At 38.8% G+C, this 24,337-nt stretch overlaps 1 protein-coding gene across 1 annotated transcript in view; it reads left to right on the top strand.

The window, feature by feature from the left end:
• The window catches only part of LOC128355967 (MAM domain-containing glycosylphosphatidylinositol anchor protein 1), a 176,779-nt gene that overhangs the window by 54,961 nt on the left and 97,481 nt on the right, over positions 1-24,337 (top strand). Inside the window, exon 3 of the mRNA XM_053316362.1 lies at positions 19,344-19,518. Within this exon, the coding sequence (XP_053172337.1) occupies positions 19,344-19,518 (175 nt within the window). The remainder of the gene's footprint in view (positions 1-19,343; positions 19,519-24,337) is intronic.

Consider the following 24,337-nt stretch of genomic DNA (forward strand, 5'->3'; position numbering starts at 1 on the left):
CTAAAAAAGCAAATGTCAGACTTTTGAAAACTTGGATTCCGTTTATCACAAATCTCAATTTTAATTTCAGTATTGCCTGTTAGTGACTTCCACTAAATCAGCCACATCATGTGTACAGTACACCCACAGTCATATACATGTAAAATATTTAACATCTCACTACCAAACTGTCTCACATCATCAACATCTGTTCATGAACAAAGCGAATGATTATAATAATTATTTTTGATATTTCAGAATTAAGAAAAATGTAGTATTTCAAAATAAAACAAGTTTCAGTCTGTTATGTTCAGTTCAGTAACTGAACTTACTAAAATATTTTCATTTCTACATTCCTTTTTACAAGCGTGACAATAAACAGGCATCTTCACATTCAGACCAAATATACATACAACTAACAATTACACTATAAAACCTCATTCAGCAATCCACTTTATTCACCTTGTTGTATTTTCTTCTTCTCTCTCTCTCTCTCTCTCTCTCTCTCTCTCTCTCTCTCTCTCTCTCTCTCTCTCTCTCTCTCTCTCTCTCTCTGTCTGTCTGTATTAATTTAATTTATTGTTTATTCAGGTATTTTTATTGACTTTATTGCACACTAATTTATCTATCATTTGTTATGTTTTATTATGTCATGTTTTATTCACCCCTTTATCCCATTCCTATCTGAATGCTTGAACCACCTCGAACTGGGCCTTGGGGACTGGGAGGGCTTGGGGAACTGGACTTGTTTGGAGCAGCTTGGGGTCAGATGATCTTATCTCCACAAAGCCCCTCTCCAAACAGAAAGCTGCTCCTCAAACCCTGTAGACCCCTCAAATCTCCTTTACAACAGTGGGGGGCTCATCTGAAGGGGATCTGACTTCCAACAGGCCAACCACCTTCTATGGGCCTAAATAAGGTGAAAGCAAATAAAATAAGGAAAAGGAGAAGGAGAAAAGAGTTAAAAAATTAAGAATAAAAAAGGGTAACAAGCAAAACCCCAACAACAAACAAACAAAAAAGACAGTTGAAAAAAGAAAAGAAAATAATTATAAATAAATAATTATATAAAATTCTGCCCTGAAACAGCTGGTTTGACCTGACACACACCAGATCCTCCCTCCAAGAGCATTGTAGCTGTAAATTCTGTTGGAATTTTACAGCTTATTATGATCATCACTTATAAGACATTTTCAAATTAAAATAAACCAATTTCATATATTAGAGCATACATGTATATTCTTATTCTACCACTTACTTGTTTTTCCTGAGCTTCTATCTGCATCTTGAGTGACACCCATTTGCTGATAAAGATGGGGAAATGTGGATGTGCATGATGTCCATGTTAAACAATTACTAAGAAGACCTTGAGTTAGGTTCATTTTTTTCTGTAAACTGTTCCATAGAAACGTCTCCTTGACCAATGTCAACTCTGATTGCTGTAAGGAAAACAACCAACTCTATAACGCAAACACGTTTTATTAAACAACATAATTAGTACCTGTTACCATAGTAACTTTCAAGAAACACAAGACTTCAAATGACCGGTTCTGATCATTTTCATTTCACTTTATGATTTTATTAAATAGCTAGGAGTTGTATTTCTTGCATCCAAAACATATCAAATATAAAATCTACTAAGGATTTAATACACTGGAAATGATACCCACCACAGTATGTAAGTGTAGGTATAAACAGTATGCAACATGTTGTAATAGGTCATGTTCTTTTTGAATGCAGCACATATCAATGGCAGTATGTGCCAATTTGAGACGCAAAAACCATCATCAGCATCATAGAAAGCAGCTACAAACCTGCACAAAAGCACAGACACACAAACTGATGCAGGAAGAGAGAGAGGGAGAGACAAAGATCAGATAATTACAGGATGAAACAGTGTAAGGACAATAAAAGGGAAATCGAATGATGAAAGATTATGGTGGCACCAGAGGAATGAAGAAAGATACAGCGATAAGAGATAAGAGCTAAAAAGGGTAATGCTTATTGTGATAAAGAGAAAAAAAACGATTTAAAGTTAAGATAATCATGTCTGCATGTCAGTGTGGGTTTGCGTGTACGTTCGTTTATCTCAACTTGCACTACACACACTATTACCGTTCAATGGAATGACCAAAAACAACATATGGTTTTGCACTATAGAGTAGAGGAGCAGAGAATTAATAAAAGGAATGCACATCTTCAAAGCTGACGTGTGCTAACAAGGATCTGACTGTGTGACCTTTGTCACATGTCATCCTCCATCTGTCTCTCATCTTTGTTGCCATCCTCTGTTGCAGTTTGCTTTCCTGTGAATCTAAAAAGGAACACATTGTCTAAATCTTTCTAAATCAAGTAAAAAGTGAGTGATCTCAAATCACCAAAGATCAGATAATACGTTGTGTCTTCTTAGCCTCAAACTATAGAATAGAAACAAGGTAAACAGAGAGTGTGCTGACCTCTGTCCCAGTGTGTTCTGCTGGAGTAGCACACTGCAGCACTCTGCACTGGGTCCCTTTGGGCTTACAGAGTTTCCACTGCGCTCCATTGGCAGTATTGATAATCTGATCCCTGTCACCCCAACTCTCCTTCATCCACCCTAACAACTTTCCATACCTCCACTTCTTTACACACATGGATTCACAGTTCTGTCTTTGCACAAAGTTGTTGCTTCTGTATGTACTTTTTTGTATAGTTTTTGTTCTATTTGAGCAAAAATGAAAAGCCCATAAAGTGGTCTGACAGTGTGTCTTTTACAGCTGCTTGCTTCACATTCATAATAGAGCCAAAATATCCTATCTGGAAAAGCTCAGGGGATGAAAATAATCCATGTTGACCTAGAGGAGTTTACAGCAATTTAAGCTTCAAAAGCACACATTCATAACTCAAAATGAGTTGGCTGATTTGTGTTTGGCAGAGTAGTGTGGTGTTTTCCTGTGCTAACCAAATACATTGTATATCAGAGGTATTCAATTAGAATTCGCTGAGTTCCAATTTACTCAAGTGAAGGTCCAGAACATCATAATGTCTGTGTTATTTTTCAGTACCTTGAAGTAGCATTGTAGCTATCAGCATCAGCATCTGTGTTCAGTGGGTAGATTGTAGACTGTCATAGAAATACTGTAGAATTCATTTATTAGTATTTACACTCAACTTGTGGGATTCAAATAAATAATAAAATAAATAAAATAAGAATTAAAAAAATAATACGTTTTTCTCTTTTTTTCTTATATCAAATAAAGATGACATTTTAAAATGCAGAAAGCTTTTGATTGTGCTTCGTAAATAAAGTGCTTAGTTCTTAGTGCTTAGAAAAAAGAATAAATTTTTACTCTAAAATGTAACTTAAACTTAAACCATAAACTTAATTTCATATCTAATAACTTATAAAAAAACATTGCAACACATATTAACTCTTTTCTCCATTTGTATCTCACTGACCGTCGAGTCTCTCTGCATGTCCAAATGCAAGGATTTGATTGGCTGATTCGCGTCATGTGAGAAGATTGGCTATGCGAGGGCCGCCGCTCCACTCTCACCTTAATAGCTGGAGAAGCTGTGCCCGTTAAAATATAAAAATTGACATTTTTCAAAGCATAGTCAGTATTTTTTAAAGTACAGGAATATCCAAACAAATGTATTACTCAAAATCCAAACCAACACATTAAACAGTGCTGTGATGTTTTACTGCCATACAAGCATTGATTTTGTAAGTTGTGAAAGTTTTCATCTTTAGTTTTTGTAGTACAGTATTTTGGATTCACCACCTGAAGACCAAAAAAAAAGAAAAGATAAGAAAAGAAAAAATTCAACAGTTGAACCGACAACAAAGTGAATTATGTCTTATTCATCCCAACTCCTCCCGAAAGTTTGCATTGGCCTCTAGGTGTTGGCAGACACACAAGACATTCACGTCTTCTGGCTGCTTTGTTATTATTTATGGATGTATTTTGGCAATGTCCTCATAATGCTCTCTGTACTCCCTCTTCAGAGAAACAATACCCTAATAAATTTGTGCCGACAACATTTTAATATGTTTATTGATAAACAGCACCACCGTGGAGCAGACCACTCTGAGTCTTAAAATACATTAGAGCTTTATATTTTATTAATCAGATCAGCAGTTTCATTGCATTTCAGAATCTGTTTTTTAGCTTTGGGATAAAGTTGCTTGTGCCCCACATTTTGATGGGTGTATTAAAGATCATAGGAATATGATGTATGAGTTCTGATAGGCAGTGGATTTATTTATTTCTTTTGCATTTTCAGTCTAGATGTATTACTAGGAAATACTTTTATATAGTGTATTATCTTTTAATGGGGGGACCATTTTGCTGGGAAAACGGTAATCCTTGCGTTCTCTGACTGCGATGATGTAGACTTTCTCATCTTTCACTCTTTCTCTCTTCACCTCTCTCAGAAGAGGGATCCAATTTAGCCATGTGAGGGCAGCCCAATAAATAGCTGCTTAACCAAGAATGACTCTGATTGAGGATTTATCCAATCCTTTATCAAGACTGATTGTTTACCTTTGCCTGAGCTAGATTGGATTGAAAAGAGAGCTCTCACCCTGATCTATACAGAGGGGAGAGAAATCTAATAATTTCTCTCTGTGTCCGCCTCTCTTTGTCTATGTCTGTCTTTCTTCCTCTTTTTGTTTCAACCTTTTTCCCTCATATTGTCTCTATCTCTGTCTCCCTCTCTTTGTCAATCCTTCAGTGCAAATCGCTCCCTCTTCACAAGTCTTTGTTTTTGCTGCTCTTCTTTCATTCCTGTCTTATGTCTCTCCTCCTCCAAGCTAGTCTTTTTTCTTTATCCCATCCCTGTCCAGCTCCCCTAATGTCTTCATCCCTTGCCTCTTTCCCTATTTCTTTTAGACTTTCTCTCTTAACTATCCTCTCTGTACTTCAGACCAACTGCAACAAGCCATACATCAAGTCAGTAACAGTTAGTTTACTTAATACAGCAGCTTTGTTTATGAAAAGTACATTTTCTGTGAATATAAGACATAAAACAGTTTATTGAACATGACCTTGTTGAACATGAGTTTATGCATAATAGTTCAGTCTTTCAAGACAATAGTCAAGAAAGAAAGAAAGAAAGACACACACAACCAAATAAAAAACCTTAGTGTTAGAGGTCACATAAAAGGTGCTTGTTGCATCACTAGAGTTAACTCCAGGGACAGCGGGGCTTTTAGTTAACAAAGCACTGTAGTCTCGCTCACAAAGCTTTTCTTGATACACACACACACACGCACACACACACACGCACACACATACACACACACACACACAGCTTCTTCAAGAACACAATAGGAGAGTAAATGGTTTTTCTGAAAGTGATTCCTACCTCCTTATTATTTATTCATGGGTCTGCTGGTCATTGCAACCTTGAGACTGGTGTGAGTGTATGTGTACGTGTTTGTGTGTGTGTGGTGTTCTGTAAGAGAGGAAAGGTGGAGCGAACTATATAAGAGAAAAGCAGAGAGGCAGAGAAAAGAAAGAAGCGAGAGGGGGGAGATGAGGGCTGCGGTCTGGAATATGGGTTTGGATTTCCGTCCTTGAGGGGTGAGTGGAAGACGATCGATAGTGAGGCTGAAAGGCTGATCGGGTGGCAGCACGAGGCTACACAGGCACTCAGTGGGAACATGACTTAGACGCAAACAAGGTCACTGCTTGACCCCTAAGTGGACGGAGAGACAGAGAGAAGAGGGTACAGAAAGAATACCAAGATGGGTAGAAGTTAAAGACAAGGTGCTCACATGATAGAGTCTGTCTTAAACTGAAAAATCAGTGAATTATCAAAATGAAAGAGAAACAATGGGGTGGATAAAAATAGAGGGAAGACATACAGTATAAAGGAGCTGTAGGAATACATGTGGTTGATGTAGAAATCTGTAACATTTGGCATATTATAGACAGAGAAAAAGACTGAATACCACTGACGAGTGTTGTGGTGTGTAGAGGACATACTGACCACTAATAAAAAAGGAGAGACATGAAGATGAACTAGCAAATTGTGTTCATTGTGTTCACTGTTGCATATCTGACAACAAGAGCGTTTTCCAAACTCAAGAACTGGTAGAAATAAATCTATGTGGTACCCTCCAGGACTGTGTGTTTTCAATATAAGCAATTCATTTAGAGGAGTTACAAAAGTTTGATTCATATCTTCATATCCTTTACACTAGCTGTGCAGCACACAAAAACATCTGTCGGGTGATCATTCAAAACTGTTATTAAGTTGCATATAGGTTATTTAGTATATGCAAACAAAGCCAAATCTGGCTTTAAAACTGAAACTGTTAACACTTTCTATGATGCAGCCTATTGTAGAACAAATGGCTGTGATGTTGCTCCTCTGGCTTCATAAAGAAGTGTTTTAATGAATTCGGCAAGCTAATCAACCTTTTTCTACTGCAATCACTTATCCAACACTTGAAGAAGTCTTTTGTGCTGCACCTGCATATCACTTTACCTCACATTATTTTATTAACAATCGGGTATGTGGTATAGTTGTGTCTTACAACTATGTGTTGCATGTTGTGAACAAGATCAACATAGAGAGATTTTTATATTTTTTTAATGTTTACTGTAAATGGCTGTGATCAGTATTGCTTTGCTGTGTTTTGTTGTTTTGTGTTGCTTGAATAGCTATATATGCTGTTATGGTGTTTTGTTGTTCCATTGAAGTTTAGTTTATTTATTTAAAAAGGGACAGTGTACATTCATGAACATTTCAAATTAAAATGTAAATGCACCGGAATGAGCTAAAATAGCTAGTTTTCATCTGTTGTCCCTTGGCAGGTCAGGACAGAGAAAGAAAAAATAATAAATACAAATAAAAGTTAAAAAAAATGAAAAAATGAACAGCAGAGTGACAAATCAGCACAATTAAAACAGCAGGTTGTTACAGACAGACAAACATACAAGGCGTTAGACATACAGAGAAATTACAGTGCAGGTTAGTTATGGTTACAGTTTTGGTTATTTTTAATCCATCTCCTAAGTTTATTTTTAAAGGATAGATAACTGGTGCAATCTCTTACATCAGTAGGGAGAGTATTCCAGTAGTTTGAGGCGCGTACTGATAAGACTGTCTGTCCAAACCTACTGGGCCTATACTGTATAACACAGTCTCCCCTGGTGACTGCCCTGGTTGCTCTGCCACTGCTGCTCTTCAGCTCTATGAACTCACTCAGAGGGGGAGGTGCTAGCCCATGTAGTATTTTAAACATGAGTCAGGCATCCAAAAGCTGTAAGAAGCTGTCAAATTTAAATAAGTTATACTTTGTTAGTATATGGCAGTGGTGAGGTCTGCTTATAGAGGATCTCTATTGGTTTCAGAGTTGTTGTACTTGGGACCAGCTTGTGTAACAGCATGAAATGTGAGAAAAGATCATAGCATGTATAAAACGTTTGGCAGCCTCTGTGGTCAAGTAGGGCCTCACATGTCTAAAATTAGTCAAGTTAAATTTAATGGTATTAGCCACCTTTTTGACTTGTTTTTTAAAAGTTAAATTGCAATCCAAAATGATGCCAAGTTATTTAAAATCAGATACAGCCATGAGCTTTTGGCCTTCAATAAAAACATCAGGGTGCTGTGTATTTGATGATTTCTGGGAGAGCAACATACGGACTGTTTTATTCATGTTCAAGTGTAAAGATGATTTTTTTTTAGCCAGTCACAGACATGGACCAATGCTGCAATGAGTTTAGTTGCAGCCTGTTCTTTGTTTTTTGCATGTACATGAAGAACAGTGTTCCATATATGACATGAAGAATTCTTGTTTTTTTTGCTATTGCTATCTTTATGGCATCTTCTTGTCTTTGTTCTGTACATTTTAGCGCTTTATAGGTTTCAAAACATCTCCCCAAATGGCTGCAGTTGAAAATTAGCCAACTGGCTAACACCTGCCTAATTACAGAAATATTGACCAATATGCGTTGTCCTTATAAATAACATACATTAAAAAAAAGGAATGAAACTAGGAACACAACAAGACAACGCTATTTAAGATGTGTCTATGGGAATGTAGCTGGGTCTTTGCAGCCGTGTCATGGCGCGTCTCAAGTCCCTTTGATCGATCCCCACTCCTTGGACCTTGATCCTAGCTTGAACCGGAAGTCTTTTTGGTTTGCAATCATGAAAGCCATCCCAAAGCTCTTATTTCTGTTCTCAGGAGCGGGGATTGAGGACCAAGGAGGATCTCTCGAGACTATGAGTTAGGATACTTGAGAGCAGCCTTCACTAAAGTATTTTACCAGCTAACACACCCCTTTACTGGATATCAGTTATTGATTTGATGCTGCAGCTGGGATCACAACATGAGTAGAGACAGACTACAGATTCAAAAGAAGTGTATCACTACTAAGTTTTATATTTCACTTGCTTTATGATTCACCATCTACTTAAAAGTCTGTTAACCGTAGGTCTGATCAACCATAACAATTTTCTTAATTTATTGGAAAGATTTTGCTTTTCATAATCTGTTATTTCCCCACTTAACTGTTATTATGGATAAAATTGAGTCAGAACCGCCAATCTACCAATTGACGACCACTCTGTGCAGACACAAACTCCATCAAAAGTCTCTACAGCTGTTAAAGCCGACTGACGACTGATCCAGCTGTGATCAGCTGCCACTGTCATCAGAAATATACATTGCTATATGCTATATGACACTTCAGAGGAAAGAAGCCTCATTTCTCTAAAAACATATTTCCTCATTTCCTCTCTTCTTGCATGGTTCCCTTGCGTCTCTCCATGCGTCCTTGGTTGGAGGGACTAAGATGCAAGGAAAGGACAGAAGTGAGGGAAACATGAAGTTTAACAGACAGAGAGTGTGAGAGAGAGAAAGAACAATGAGATTAAATTAGATCTTGGAACAAAAATAAAAAAAAACACTGTAATAATGCTGGTGATGAGTCTGGGGTACAGCTCTGTACTGTACTGGACTCCTCTATACCCTGTCTGTATGTTCAAGTGTCTCTGGAGTGTCTGCTGCCGTGGTAACGTACTGAACAGCAAGGCCCCTCTCTGAGGCTAAAAATAATAAAGATGAGGTCTAAATGTCTATATGTCTGTGCTGACAAATTAAATAAAAAATGTGGAAAAAGTGGACTCTATAGTGAATATAGAGCTAGTTACCTCGCCAGCTCAAAGATGGATGGATAGATAGATAGATAGATAGATAGATAGATATCTCGCTTTTCAGCAACCTGGCATCATTGTGCCATTCAGCAGTGACATCATCTGCTCTACATGCACACAAGCACTCACACTAAGAAATCAAGAGCTCAAATTTCCCCATCCCATGCCATGCTTGTGCTAATTAGGCATTGCTTATTACAACTAACACATCCAACATGGGCGAAGCGTGTAAGGTAGCGGCTGACACTGCTGCCGTTCGGAGAGAAGAGAGCTGCTTATGGCTGCATGATTCTATCTCTGTTGGTTCTGCTCCGGCTCAAGTCATCTGATGTACAAGCATAGTTTGAGAAAGTGTCTGCGAAATGTTAATTGTATACTTTTTTCACACAGAAAAATGCAAATAAGCTGATTTTCTCAATATTTTTATAATCATTTATTGAGCTTTAGTATATATTTCATGCTTACAAAGTGTGCATCACCACCATGATACTCAGCAACTTCATAAATGCAAATATATACTCTGGTCCTATATATTTTCTTCTTCTTCTTGGTTTTTGACATTTTCGTAAATGCTGATGATTCCTCTGCTTCCTGTAATTTCATCACAGTCTTGGTTTCACATTACAGCGGCAGAAAGAGCAGAAGGCATTCATATTGGATGACAAGGTTAGAGAGAGGGATGGTGTGTTCAATATCAATGAGTCAGTTTTATTGAACCGTTTGCCGTGTGATCTCTGCACCAAGGAATGGAAGGTATTTTAAACTGAGATATATAAAAAAACTCCACAAGAAAACAGACTTAGGCAATAACTGTTGCTCAGTTGTATTCAAATACAGAGCTATTGCCATGTGTCGGCATTTATTGATTTGAAATCAATGTTCGTATTGACAATAATCAAATTACACTGTTTGCTTAAAGGCATACTATGCAGAACTTTCCTAAAAGATAATGTATAAATTCATACAAAAATAATCCTTTGCAATGGTAACTCATTACCTTGCCTTCTGCCTGTATTTTCATATTGTCTTATTATTTTTCTGTGTTTGGGATGTTCCTGAGCGTCAGCCTTTAGACAGTAGGTTTGTAGCCCCCATCCAATAACAACGCATAAGGTTTGAAGTCAAGACACAGTAGCAACCAGGTTACAGTGCTGTTTTTCTAATGTGCTTCAGTGTTTCCTTTGCTTAAGACAAAGGGATAAGACAAACAGTGTGTAGCTCCAGCTCAGGAATGATAACATCACCTGTGCCATTTTAGCCTCCTAGATTATACAAACATTTTAAAAAATGTTTTTAATTGCATAGCTCCGGATGTGTTGCAGATAATAAATACTTTTCTTCAAGCAGGCCAGTTTCCCCAGGCCTTGGAAACTGCAGTATTAAAACCTCTTTTAAAAAAATCTAATCTGGATGCTACAAAAATGAGTAACTACAGGCCAATATCAAACTTGCCATTTTTGGGGAAAATCATTGAAAGAGTTGCTTTCCAGCAAATTCATGCTTTTATGATGAAAAATAATCTTTTTTAACACATTTCAGTGTGGATTTCGGCCACACCACAGCACTGAGACTGTACTTATTAAAGTCTTAAATGATATACATCTAAACAATGATGCATGCAAATCCTCTGTCCTGGTATTACTGGATCTCAGTGCTGCATTTGATACAGTTGGTCATAGCATACTACTCAATAGACTGGAAAAGTGGGTGGGACTTACCGGCACTGTGTTACAATGATTCAAATCAAAATATTTTGTGTCAGTTGATAACTATGAGTCTGAGTGAACCAAGAACACATGTGGGGTTCCTCAAGGGTCCATTCTCGGACCGCTTCTATTCAACATCTATATGCTACCCCTAACTCAGATTATGGAACAGTACAAAATCTCCTATCATACCTATGCAGATGACACACAACTCTATATTTCAGTGTCATCACACGACTATAGTCCCTTACTTTCATTGAGTAACTGTATTTGTCAAATCAATGTGTGGATGTGCCAGAACTTTCTCCAGCTAAATGCAGAAAAGACAGAGGTGATTATTTTTGACCCCAAAAGTGAAAGGTCAAAGATCAGTGTTCACCTTGGCTCCATGTCATTGACAGCTACAAATCAAGCCAGAAATCTTGGTGTAATTATTGACTCGGACCTGAACTTTAAAAAACATCTAAAGCTTATCATCAAATCTGCCTAATACCACCTGAAAAACAAGAAGAACCAAACAAAGTGAGGCAGCATTTAGTTACTCTGCTCCTCATCTGTGGAACAAACTTCCTGTAGATCTGAGGTCTGCTCAAACTGTCAGCTCTTTTAAATCAGGGCTAAACTTTATTGTTTACTGTCGCATTCTCTTAAATTCAATACCTACTTGCTGGTTTTTATTGCTCCTATTTTGTTTTTGTTTTTTTATTTTTACTTTAAATCGTATCTGTTCTTATCCCAATTTTTACCTATTTATTTACTTGTGTTTTATTTACATTTATTTATTTTTTCTTAATAAATAATGTTTAAACATTGTATTATTTTTAATAATGTGTTTCCAGTTTTTGTAAAGGACTTTGAATTACCCCGCGTATGAATTGTGCTATACAAATAAACTTGCCTTGCCTTGCTTCTTTGCATCTCTCTCCTCTGCAGTGAGTGTACTGCTGTGTGCTGCTCCTCTGCTATCTGTGTGTCTGCTTGACAGAGGGCGGGGCTGAGCTGTGCACACACATACAGAGCAGAGAAGCCACAGCAGACATCCTCCGAAAAAAACCCTGCATAGTGTGCGTTACAGTAGCTTGTCAATTACTGAGGCTATTGGTTATGCATTAAAACAGGCAATTGTTAATAAATATAAATGCCATTTAACTGACATTATGAATAAACACCTCATCTTTCTTTATACACTGCACATTTTTTTCATTTTTTCGTTGTCAACCCTTTCTTATATTCTTGTTTCTTCGCTGCTTTGTTCTCTCCTTTCACACCTATGTTCCCCCTCTTTCCTTTCTCAACATCCCTACACCTGATGCTATGAATCAGCAGAGTAGCACTCAAGCAGTGATGCTTGAAATTGTATTTACTGTACTCTCTCACTCTTTTGATTTACTTTTTTTAAAAACTCTGCTTGCTTAATTCCATCCCTTTATCTCTTCTCCTGATGACAGATCATTAAAATAGACGCAGAAGTTTTAGCTTTACATTGTATGTCATCCACACCTTGTCACTTTAAGTCATTCAATTTAGCCATTGTTTGTAAAGCCAAGTGGGGACAATTACCTCTCATCGTCTGTTCATCATTTCAAGCTGCTATTACCCACCTGCTTCTCTTTTTGTCACTGTCATTTTTTAAAAATGATTTCTTCTTTCCCTTCTATTTCCACATTCTCTCTTAGACGATGCATCCAGTTTACTTCTGTGTGTGTTTGTGGTTGTCTGAGTTCTTGCCTGTGTGCGTGTGGGTCTGCATCCGTGCCAAGTAGTATTCCCCGATAACAGGATTACCATCTTAAGCCTATTCACGGTAAGTGAGCCAGTTGGATGGATAAAGCACTGTATCGTCGACTCTGCTGGCGCTACATCAAAAAAAAAGTAAGGAAAAATTGTAAAAGGCAGGCCTGGCAAGCTATTGGTGAGTTACTGAAAGGGAGTATAGAGGATTCAAACTTGTAACACCCCAGGAAGCAGTGGTACTATAGAGGCAACAGCTTTGCAAGCTAAGCATTGCTTCCCGTGATGTCATACAAGGAGGGTTTTAAGTTTTTACAGTAGTGTTTTATTCAGTGCTTATGCTTTGTGTTTATTTTGATGGTAAATTATATTGAATAAGAACAGTGCCAGCATCCAAAATATAAAATTAAATCAGATATATTACATACACAGGGTCAGGGTGTAGTGGTGGTCAGTTCTGGATGTGCTTCTTGATCCTGGTCTGTCTGACTGGATATTTTATGTAGAGATAAATTATCTCCTGAGGTGCAATTATTTGCAAAGCTGCTGGATTATTGCCTCTTAATTACTGAGGCAGAAATGTAAATGTGAGTATCTAGTAGTATCGACAGGCGGCCTGTCCAGTTTGCATCAAATTAATTCAGGATCAGATCAAAACAGTTTTTCTGTATTACGTTTATTATTTGTGACAGCTGCTGGGAATATTGATAACACATTAACACAGATAACAATATGTAAACAACAATCCCAACCTCCTTTTTCTAGGATAAACCCTTAATCAGTTATTATTAAAGTCTCTCATATATTCTCCTGTAGTATTGATAGTTTCTGGTTTAGACAGCATGGCAAGAGTGTCTGACAGCTATTGGACCATGTTTGCTTGATCCTGTTGTAATGTGTCACTCTGAGGAGAGACGTTAGAGGCTTAGAGACAGATCATGAGAGGGAGTGAAAGAGTGTGCATGTGGTAGTGTATGTGCTTGTGTGAAGGGGGAGGCAAGATAGATGAGGAATGTAAAAGAAGAATTACTTCATACAGTATGACAGAAACACAGAGAGAAAGAGACAAACAGAAAGAAAGATGACACACACACACACACACACACACACACACACACACAAACAACATGCATACAAACTGGAGTCACTAAACCACAAAAGGGTAAGAGGAGGGAGACCTGACCTGTCAGTATAGTTGACACACATTAGTTTTCTTGTCCCTCATCTTCTCTTCTCTTCTCTTCTCTTCTCTTCTCTTCTCTTCTCTTCTCTTCTCTTCTCTTCTCTTCTCTTCTCTTCTCTTCTCTCTTTGTCCATGCTGTAACTACACTTCACTTTTTCCAGTGCATATCTTTGCTGTTTCTGATCCATATTCAACATGCATAATTGGTGTCTCTTGTCCTTCTTCCTTTGTCTTCAAGTCAACACATCGTACTGTTTTGAAGCTAGAGTCTGTTTGTTTGTGATGTCAGTTTATTAGATATTTAATAGGATGCAAGTAAATCAAAGTCAAATCAATACAATCAGGGGCAGAGATAGACTCTCAACATAGAGGAGACAGAGCATTCTGGAGGGGCCTTTCTGATAAGGTCATTTTAAAATTAACAGTTGTAAAATAGCTGATATAGCCTATGCTATTCATAAGCAGAAATTGTCACTTATTAAACCAAGCAAGCCTATTTCTTAAAAAAATACAGTGAAGCCACTTTGTTAGACAAGCTTGAACAAAAACAGAAAACAGGTTACCTGTCGTGTTTAGATGTTTCAGCACTGAGGACAGCACATAGTGCATCGACTGACGAATGGTTCAGACAGTGGCAGGCCAGGTGTGCTCTCTCAATACCATGTCTTTAACACAGCAATAACATAAACATTAAACAGACACAGCGGTATACAACACTATACAATGCCTATTCATTCAGACAGAAAGTCTACCACACCACAGACAGTGACACAGACATATGCCAAGATAATGTATACATGGAGTTAAACAGATTAATCTAGCATTCTGACTCACCAACTTTTGCCCGTTTAGCTTGTAGTTTAGTGTAGCCCAATTGTGTATTCCCCCATCCTCCATAGAACAAAATAATCCGAACACGTTAACAAACTTTGTTCATATCACGGACCCTTTTTTTACAACAATCTCCTTCCCTTCATAGTAGAAAACCTGTCTACCACTTTGATGTTTTCAGTTGTTATGTCCCACTCAACACTAAGCAAAGATAGGTTGGATAGTCTGACCTCATCCATGCACAAATGCAAACACCTCTATAAGAGCCTCAAACAGCTGAAACTGTTTAATATCTCATATTCTGGCAAAAATGTTCATTGAAGTTAGTCATACACTTTGAATCACTGCTTCCGCAGTCTTCACTTCCCGCAGCATCAACAAGAGGAAATATGGACAGAGTCACTCTGCTATTGCAACCCATGTTGTGGTCGGAGGGGGGATTGCATTCATAGCAGTGAGAACTACCACAGAAAATAAACAGAAAAAGTTAAGAAAGTTACTATTCCTGCTTAACTGCCCAGTTGGGTGCCGCACTATGTCCCCAGTGGGCCCTTACTGAGCATGGGCCTTGGGGCAGTCGCCCCTTATGCCGGTGCAGTCACTCTGCTTATGAACAGCTCTGCAATAAATCTGCCTTTATTAAGCTCATAATGTTCAGTTTTTGTTGACAATGAGTCAGATGTGTTCATTCAACTCTGTGATCATTTTGGAGGCCAGACAGCATTGAAAAGGGAATCTAAAATTTTGTCCATAACTGAACTTTATGGGCGTCATAAAGTTAGGTTTTGTTGCAGGGTAGTTGTATTGGATTGCAGTGGATTTTGCAGTGGATGTGCACCCAATAAACAAGCACCGAGGTGCATCTATATCATGTAGTACAGTGCATCTACTGTGGCTGGAGAAGTTTATTCCGAACTAATGTTAAAAAAAATCTTGAATCAGGTGCATAGGCTGTGTATAAAAATGGTTGAAGCAAGGTGTGCCATCACCATTTGGTTTGCATTGGAGCCAGTTTGAAGCCCGGAGTTGTTGCTTATGTTTGGCAACATCTTTTCCATTTGTAGGACCTTCCAAATAAGGAGTCTAGAAACACATCCCCCAACTTGGACCAAAGCTAATGCTAACTCACTGGGAGCACTGAGAGGTGCAGACTTGTGTTAACATTAGCTAACTAACACAGCAGATATTGTGATTAAGTAACATTAAACCTACCGCAATATTGCCACAATAATCTGACTCAATGTTGCCCAGAGCTGGGAAGAGCAGCAACTCAGCGGTCAGTCAACGCAAGGGCCTTGCACATTGACTGCATTTTCAAGCAATGGTTGTTGCCTTTTGCTCACATATCAGGTTGCAGCTTGCTTGATGATACTAATAAAGTATGTTTATCAGATTCATATAACCAGCTGGAGTTCATGCTACACAACAACTCATCAAAAAACCTCTTTGCTATAGTGGGAATGCAGCAGGAGAGAATAACAATGTGCAGAAAGTTACACATTTCAGCATTAAGCCTTCAATGGAAAGGCTGAATGTTTCACCCAACAATATTGACTTTACTGTCTGGGTTTTGAACATCGAAAGTTCAAACAGCACTAAATGACATGTGAAATCATGAAAAAAGAATGGGATAATGGATGATAGGGGGTACTACACTCTTTTATCAAACATCACTGTAAGACTCAACCATTTTTACTTTACTGATTCCCCTCCAGTAGGAATTAGGCAGTGTGATATTATTCAAGGGACAAGTTATTACTGTTTATGGTTGTCACAGTGCAGAGCGTGCTATGCATTGGTTGGAAACAAATGTTCTGTAAAAAAGGAATTACTGTGAGTGATGATCACGCAACATGTGACCACTAATGGAAATTTTACAAGCCTGCTTGGTTCTGGTCGGTATTTTTAGTGCATCCCTCAATAACCACAGTTTGAATAGGGCCTAATGGCACCATCCACCCACTCTACCATAAAAACACAACCAGAAAGTGGTCCCTAACTTCCTCTCGCAATATTCTGACAAGGTTGTTCTTCTTCTCCCTGCACTGTTTCTGTTCTCCTGTTGAAACATCTGTGGCCAAGACAGGATACAGCTCCCCAGCTGAATGCAGAAAGAGAGAACAAAACCTGCTACGTTTCATGTCTTGCTGGATCCCAGGGGATCCCAAACCCTCCATTTACATTACACGTCTTACCAAATGTAAGAGCTATTATTACAAAAGACACTGACTCAACAAATGCATCTCCCTACGTGCGTGCGTGTGTGTGTCTGCGTGGGGTGAAAGTCTTGGGGATTGTGTATGTTTTTTTTAAATGGAAGTACATTTATACACAAGATCTGATAACAGGCAAATGTTTGGTGTTGCTGTACTTTGTAAACACATAAAGAAAGGGAAGAGAAAAATGGCCAGACAAGGAAAAGATGAGGAAGAGGAAAATATATCCAGCCCAATCCACTGGGACCACAATAGGGAAAAAAGGAGCCGCGTCACTCGTGTATTGGAGGAAGAAAAAATGAAAGAGGTGTGGAGCAAGTCAGAGAAAGAGAGCGCAGGTGATGGTTTTAAGTTGCTGGTGTCACAGGCAGATAAAGGCTCCTTCCTCTGCTGCCTGGCTGTCATCTGCATCGATACAATATCCCCTTTATTCGCAATATCACCTCTCTCTATTTTGCTTCATCTGCCTCCCTGGTGTAGCAACTCTCTGTGTGATGCACTTTTTCCCTCCCCATCACACAGCTGCCAGCAATACTGTATATATCATTCCCTCTCATTCTCTTTCTTACTCACTCTCACTTGCAGGAAAAAAAAATCTCACTTACACATGCTGTTTTTTTTCCTCACACACATACCCGCTCCTTATTTACTGTATTCCTCACCAACTCAGACTGTTTGTCCTCTCCCTCTACCTTTCTTGTCATGCATTTTACTGCAGAATCTTCTTATCTAACAAAACTCTCAGCGGCATTATTGTAAGCTCATGGACTGCTTCCATCTCTACTGACTTTGTGTAATCTTTAGAGTGTAATACAGAGTCCCTTTTTCATTCTATTGCCTGTTTCACGAAATTACACACACATAAACAGAAAGTAACAGTTTTAGTTTTTCACTGAAATGCAGCATTGTTTTTCTTATCCAATTTCAAAGCCACCTATCGCATAATCCTGTCATTTAAATTCATCTAAACTTCAGTCTAATCTTAATGTTCCTGAACTCTAATCCTATGAATAACTCCAGAAATGCTTCTTCTCCAAAGCTAGAGCAAACAAAATGTCCGTAATTTGTAAAAAAAAATCACTCATCTTTTAATCCTTGAAGAGAGAGGATAAAAGCAGAGGAACACAGATGCACACTTCATGCTCACTTTCACTCCCTCCCTTGTTCTGACTCTTGCAGAGGTCCACAAACACACACGCACGCACACACGCAAGCGCACACACACACACACACACACACACACACACACACACACACACACACAACATGCATACAAACTGGAGTCACTAAACCATGGAGAGACAGGGTTTGGTTCATTGCTCACCTTGGCTGGTTTGATCAATGGCAGTCTGCCTCCTCCAAATCCCTCCCACAAACAGAGCTGAATAAACAGACAGGGAGCGTTTACACAGGCCCTGATAATCCGCTAATCCATATAACCTGCTTTCTAACCAACACACACACAAGCAGAAGTGAATATGTACACCAATACTGTGTACACATCCAGGAACACAAGCAGGCAAGTGTGCATGAAAACAGGAACACACACATTTGCATACACACATACACACACGCTGTATCAGTGACTTTTGCCCATTATCCTCTCTGACCTCCTCAACAGGACATGGTTGATAGTCTCGTTGAGGTTGATAACAGAAAGAAGGGTTAATAGGGATTAATGGAATGTACACACACACGCACACACACACACACACACACACACACACACACACACACACTCACAAACACACAACAATAACGTTCCAACGCTGATGAGTTTACTAGCTTTCATGTATCTCTCAAATGTGAGTGTATGTTTGTGCATTTGATTAAGCGAGTGAAAATATCATGTAGCTGTCCACTGAGCAGCATTCCCACAGCTTGATGGGATAATTGAAGCGTGAAAAAGCTTTGGAGTTTGTCAAAAGTCTTAATGGTTTGAGTTTAGCAGCATGGACACCACAACCACAGCGCTAAGTGTCATTAATTTCCACTCTGTGGTGCAGAGACAGATTTTATCTCAAGGAAGAAAAATATAATGGGTTTATAATCTTGATCAGACATTCAGACAATTTAATGACCTTTCCAGTGAAATTAAGACCCATCCTGTCTGTCTTACTCATGCACTCTTTATTTTTTTGTCATTTAATTTGCTTTATATAGACATGCATTTCTACAGCTCACAAACTCAGTGATTCAGTGCCTTGACTTATGTTTTAAGCTACGCTTTGATAAAATCCTGTTTGGGCTGTCCAGCACATGCTATTAATTGGCTTTTTACAAAGAACACGCATTGAGGCACATACAACAATAATGAGCTTGAGTTTTTTACATCACCTTTGCCACAGTGATGTACAAGTGCACTCCAAGATGTGTTAGTACACTGTAACATCATTGTTGGGTGTAGGTCAAGTGCCCATACAGTATTTTAAAATACTTTAGTATATCTCAATTTTCTTCTATTGCTCTTTGACCGATTCTGTCCTTCAGTACACCACACTTTCATTGACAGTATCTTTGCCTCCCCTCCACCACTTTCTTTAGGTACGATGGACGAAGACGGCAGGCAGTGCATCAGACAAGTTCCAGGAAACATCCATCTACAACGAGACGCTGCGCATCGAGGGCATCCAGAGGGTGCAGGGGGGTCGCTACTACTGCAAGGCCGACAACGGGGTGGGGGTGGCTGCCATCAAGTCCATCCGCGTAGATGTGCAGTGTAAGTGGGCCTGAAAGAGGAAAAACACTCCTTCCACTTCTAGACCACGGTTGACTACCACTACAGCCATTCCCACTGTTAGAGAAGACTGAGATGGGGACAGATGGAAAGATTGGAGAAGGAAAGATGAAAGACAGATTGGAGGGATGATGAGATTTCAGGTGGGAATGGCTTCCAGGAGTATCTGATGACTTGTGGTGGAGAGGATGAAAAGCATGGTTTGGTGGATTAGAGGGGAAGATGATAGATCAAATAGAATTGTAGTATTTAGGAAGGGTATAGATAAGAGGGTGCAACACATTCAATTTCAATGCACTTTATGTGGACTGTTGGTTCAATGTGTGGGTAAAGCAGGTGTCTACTCCACAAATTAAGTTAATTACAGAAGAAAAACGGTTTTGTCAGATACTCCTGGAAAAAAAGTGAAGTCTGTGGGACCTATTGAGAGTGTTATAACAGTTAGTCCAGGTGGTATGGGCTCCCTAACCCACTGTTTCTCAACTAATCCATGTCCCTCTAGTGATATCCTTACTGCACCAAACACTGTCACCAAAGAAAACCCAGTTATGACACACCAGTTATCAACTATTTTGACTGAATTGAGATAAACTTCATGCTTCTAGCTGTTCAGCTCTGTTACATCCTCTAACTTGACAATATCAGCTAATAATTAACATATTACCTCTCCTTTCCACACTTGTATATCCATTGAACTGTAGAATTGAGCTGCACAGTGGGTCTTTTATTATTGCTTGTAATAAGAAAAGCACAATATATTAGATTATGTTGCAAGGCCCTTTTATCTTGGACGCCAATAATTATCTGGCAGCAGTAATTTCCCAGAGTGATACTCTATACTGAAGAGTTTTAACCTGCAACAATGTCAGCACATGACACTGCGGTGGAGAGATAAACAACATTTTCAGAATCCGCTGCAATCAAATTAAGAGCTACTTCTAATGACATTGGTGAAGGATTAACAAGACAAAAAAGTGAAGTGCACGTCTGTTTTGCTCTGTAACGCCAGAACTGCTTTATCATTGTATTTATACAGCTGCAGTAATTGATTAAATAGCCTGAATATGTTGAGAGAAGAAGTAGTTTGGTGTCCTTGGTTCATGTTCCATTACCAATTCTTATCAAAGGGTAGTTTTGTTTTGGAAAATTATTCATTATGCCAGCCTACATGTGTTGTACCATTCATTCCAACTCAAAACTCAAATGTCATGGATGACATCATGAAAATATAGAAAATAGATTAAATTTACTGACAACCCAAAAACATGTGATTTGGGAGAACCTGTGCAAAACCTTCAGATTGGATCCACAATACTAAACATGTGACATTTGAGAAGCAGTGTTGTGTTGTAGGGGCCCCATACTGCTGCTTGTTTCACTGCCCCACTGTCTCTGTGTGTCAGGGGCCAGGTCATGGCGACAGGCTGGTTCACATGCAACTATACTCTGAAAACATCAATAGTATTATACAGTTTTATTCATTCCCAGCACCCTAAAATCCATGTCCATTCACTCTATCAATTTATTGCCTACATAGTTCCTCCCTTCATTGATTCAATCATTTTAATGGTTCATTTATAGGCTAATAGAAAAAGGCAGATTTTCAATGGGGCCTATAACACTAAACATCCATTACCTGCCCTTTTACTTGCCAAATTCCTCTCCTTTCCTACCCTACTTTATGCACAGTACAACACTGTGGCCATCTACCTCTCCTTTAGCACAAAATCTCTCACACCAAACAATTTTGTCTGTGCAACTATACACACATCAGCAGACACACACACACACATACTCTCAGCATGCTTGTCCCTGTAGGATTTGTCACTTATCCACCACCCTGCCTCTTAATGGGGCTCTCTCTCCCTCCTTCTTCCTCCTCCCTTTCTGCTGATAGTGTTAGTTCTCCCCAGGCACTAGCTTGGCCCCTGCTGGGGAGCTGGTAATTGCAGGGGGCCTGGGTAGTAAACAGGTTGTATTGTGATTGTAGTTGTGACAGGAGCTCTGTGAGGCTAACCAGCTCTGACGGCCAATGCTTGTTCAATTCCCCATCCCCCGTGCTGTGTTAGACCCGGCAGCGATCAGCCACGCTTCCTACACAGGGCGACTTTAGTGCTAAAACGATGTAACAATTAGTCCAGGCTACCAGGGAAAAAAAACATAGAGAAAGAGGGATAGATACATGAGCATTGAAGGGCAGATGGATGGGAGAGTGGAGAAAGAGGAGTCGAAAGCAGTGAGGCAGAAGTGGAGTTCCTAAAGATGCAATTTTAACAGTATGAAAGACAAATTATATTAAATAATTATATTATATAAAAACCAACATATAGCATTGAGATAACTTGTTGGCCTGCTATGAGCCTCAAGAACAGCTACATAAAATATAGAAATGCCAACAATATGCTTGGGGTAATTTAGCACTAGTAAGTTCATGTTTCAGCTATAAACTCAGTACATGTCTTGGTCATAATTCTAAAAAAATAATTATCATTTAAAGTATTCCTTGAATCAGTCATGTGAGCAATTATTATAATATTAATTTTAATGAATAATGTATTAATTGATGTTAAATGATGCAATTTAAGTATCTATTTTGATATTGGCCTAAAACAACACAAATCTATTCAAGTTTGTCATTGCATTTTCCTTCAATCCTTCACAAAATGTATCCTTGTAGTCTAAAAAACATCATTCCATCACTGTCTTAAATGATTTTATTATGTTTTTGTTATTGACAGGCATCTCTCAGACCTCAGTGCTGCTAGCTCAGTCAACCTCAGCTCCTCCCAACTTTCATTTTCTTGTGAGATATGGCTTGTCCAGATTTAAATAGCTGACAAGATGCCAGCTAGCAGTAAACACAAACTCCAGGCTCCAAAAAGCCCTGTCAGAAATCAATGGGGGACATCACAGATGATATGTCCATATTTTTCTACAGAGATAGTACAGAGGAAACAGAATAAATTCTGTTTTGGGTTTTGTTTAGTTGTTTGTGGGTACACTGTGCAGTAGTGTATGTGAAGTTCAAGTGAAGTTCAAGCAGGAAAAGAAAAGGGAGAGAAGTGAGGGAAAATAGATTACATTCAGAATTATTATCTGTGGTGTACTAAAGACTACTTGACCTTTCTAAGAAAAAAAACTAAATAGCGGGTGAAGAAAAAAGTAACATAGCATAATGATTGATTAGATTTTATTACTGAGGCAGCTGTAATTTCCATCCCCAAGAAAGGGAAAAATGGAGGGAAGAGGAAGAAGAATAGAAAGACGGAAAAAGAGAGAGATGCACTTAATAAGGTAGATGCACTTATATGCTATTCAATTTGGATGCACCCAGCTATTGGACAGGAGTGCAGAACATGCTGTTACCTGCACAGCTTTAGCTCTCCCTCTCTATTTCGCTCAATCATACTTTTTCTTTTTCTTCTCCATGTCAGCTAAGTGAAATGACCAAGCATTACTCTTTCATTATCTACTCTTTATTTTCCCCTTCTCCAACATTCCTCCCTTGTTCCTCCTTTTTTAATGTTATCTTTTCATCCTCCACATTTCCCTTCCTTCTTTCTGTCTTTTCCTTCCTGCCTTCCCCTCTGAACCACACACACTAGTGCGTGATAAAACAGTGTGTTTTTTTGCCTATGAACTAAGTACGCTCTGGTCTCTCTCCCCCCATGTGTGGCTCAAACAAACACAGCAGTGTCTGACTTTGGGTTATCTACCCTGCATGCGGCTTAACCTTCCTTTCATACAATGACAAGAAGGCATGCAAGTGTGCCCACCCTTCACTTATTTGATTGAAGTACTCACACATTATTTGCATTTACTACATACATGCACACTTCAAGCATGCATGTATATATATACTCAAGCATGTCCAAAAGCACTCACACACAAAAAAGGCACTTGCACTTCAAAGGGTAGTGTGTGAAAATGAGAGGAACAGTAAGAGAGAATGAGGATGGGAGAGAGTGAATGACAGATGGAAACTGAAAAGAGAGTAGAAAATGAGTGGAGAGTTTCAAGATTGGAGCAAAGGCACATATTCAATATTCTGTTTTGAATAGCGTGCATATACAGCAAAAGTCACTCATATATTCCTGTAGCCGACACCCTGTCTCTCCTTCAGTCACTCATTCCCTTGCTTTTATTCTTTTGTCGTTTCATATTTTCTCCTTTTGTTTATTTGTTCCACAACTCGCATGCAATGAGACCTCTCCTCCCTCATTTTCACATTCTTTATACGCTCCTCCTTTTATTTCTATACTCTGAATAGGCCTGTGAAGCAGTTATTAATTCAGTATGTATTTACTTATTAACCACAAGGCTATTTTGAATAAATCAGTTAGTACAGAATGACTGATACCTGCCAACTTCTTGCTTTAATCAATCTTCTTACAGGACCTTTAATAAACAAATTAGAAAGTCTGTGTACTCATTGAGCAAATACAGGTGAAGCTAGATTGAGCATCAACCCTCCTCTGTCAATCTCCCTTTTTCCAATTACATCAAAAGCACATACAACAACCTTACCATCAATCTTAGACTGGCTTCACTATTGCACTCAACTCAGCAAGACCTCACCCACACATCAGCCGTTACTGAAAACAACCTTTTCCTTTAATACGTGGTCACATGTATCAACCAGCTGACCAATGACCTAGCACCCTAACCACTGAGACAGTAGGACAGTGAGCAAGCGGGAGTTTAACTTTGAGTAGCCTCTACTGATGGGATGGACTTGGTTCAGAAACCCGACAAATGATACAAATATATCTTATATCAGGAGAAATACAGAAAGAAAGAC

The sequence above is a fragment of the Scomber japonicus genome, chromosome 1 (genome assembly GCF_027409825.1).
Source record: "Scomber japonicus isolate fScoJap1 chromosome 1, fScoJap1.pri, whole genome shotgun sequence".
Taxonomy (NCBI): domain Eukaryota; kingdom Metazoa; phylum Chordata; class Actinopteri; order Scombriformes; family Scombridae; genus Scomber; species Scomber japonicus.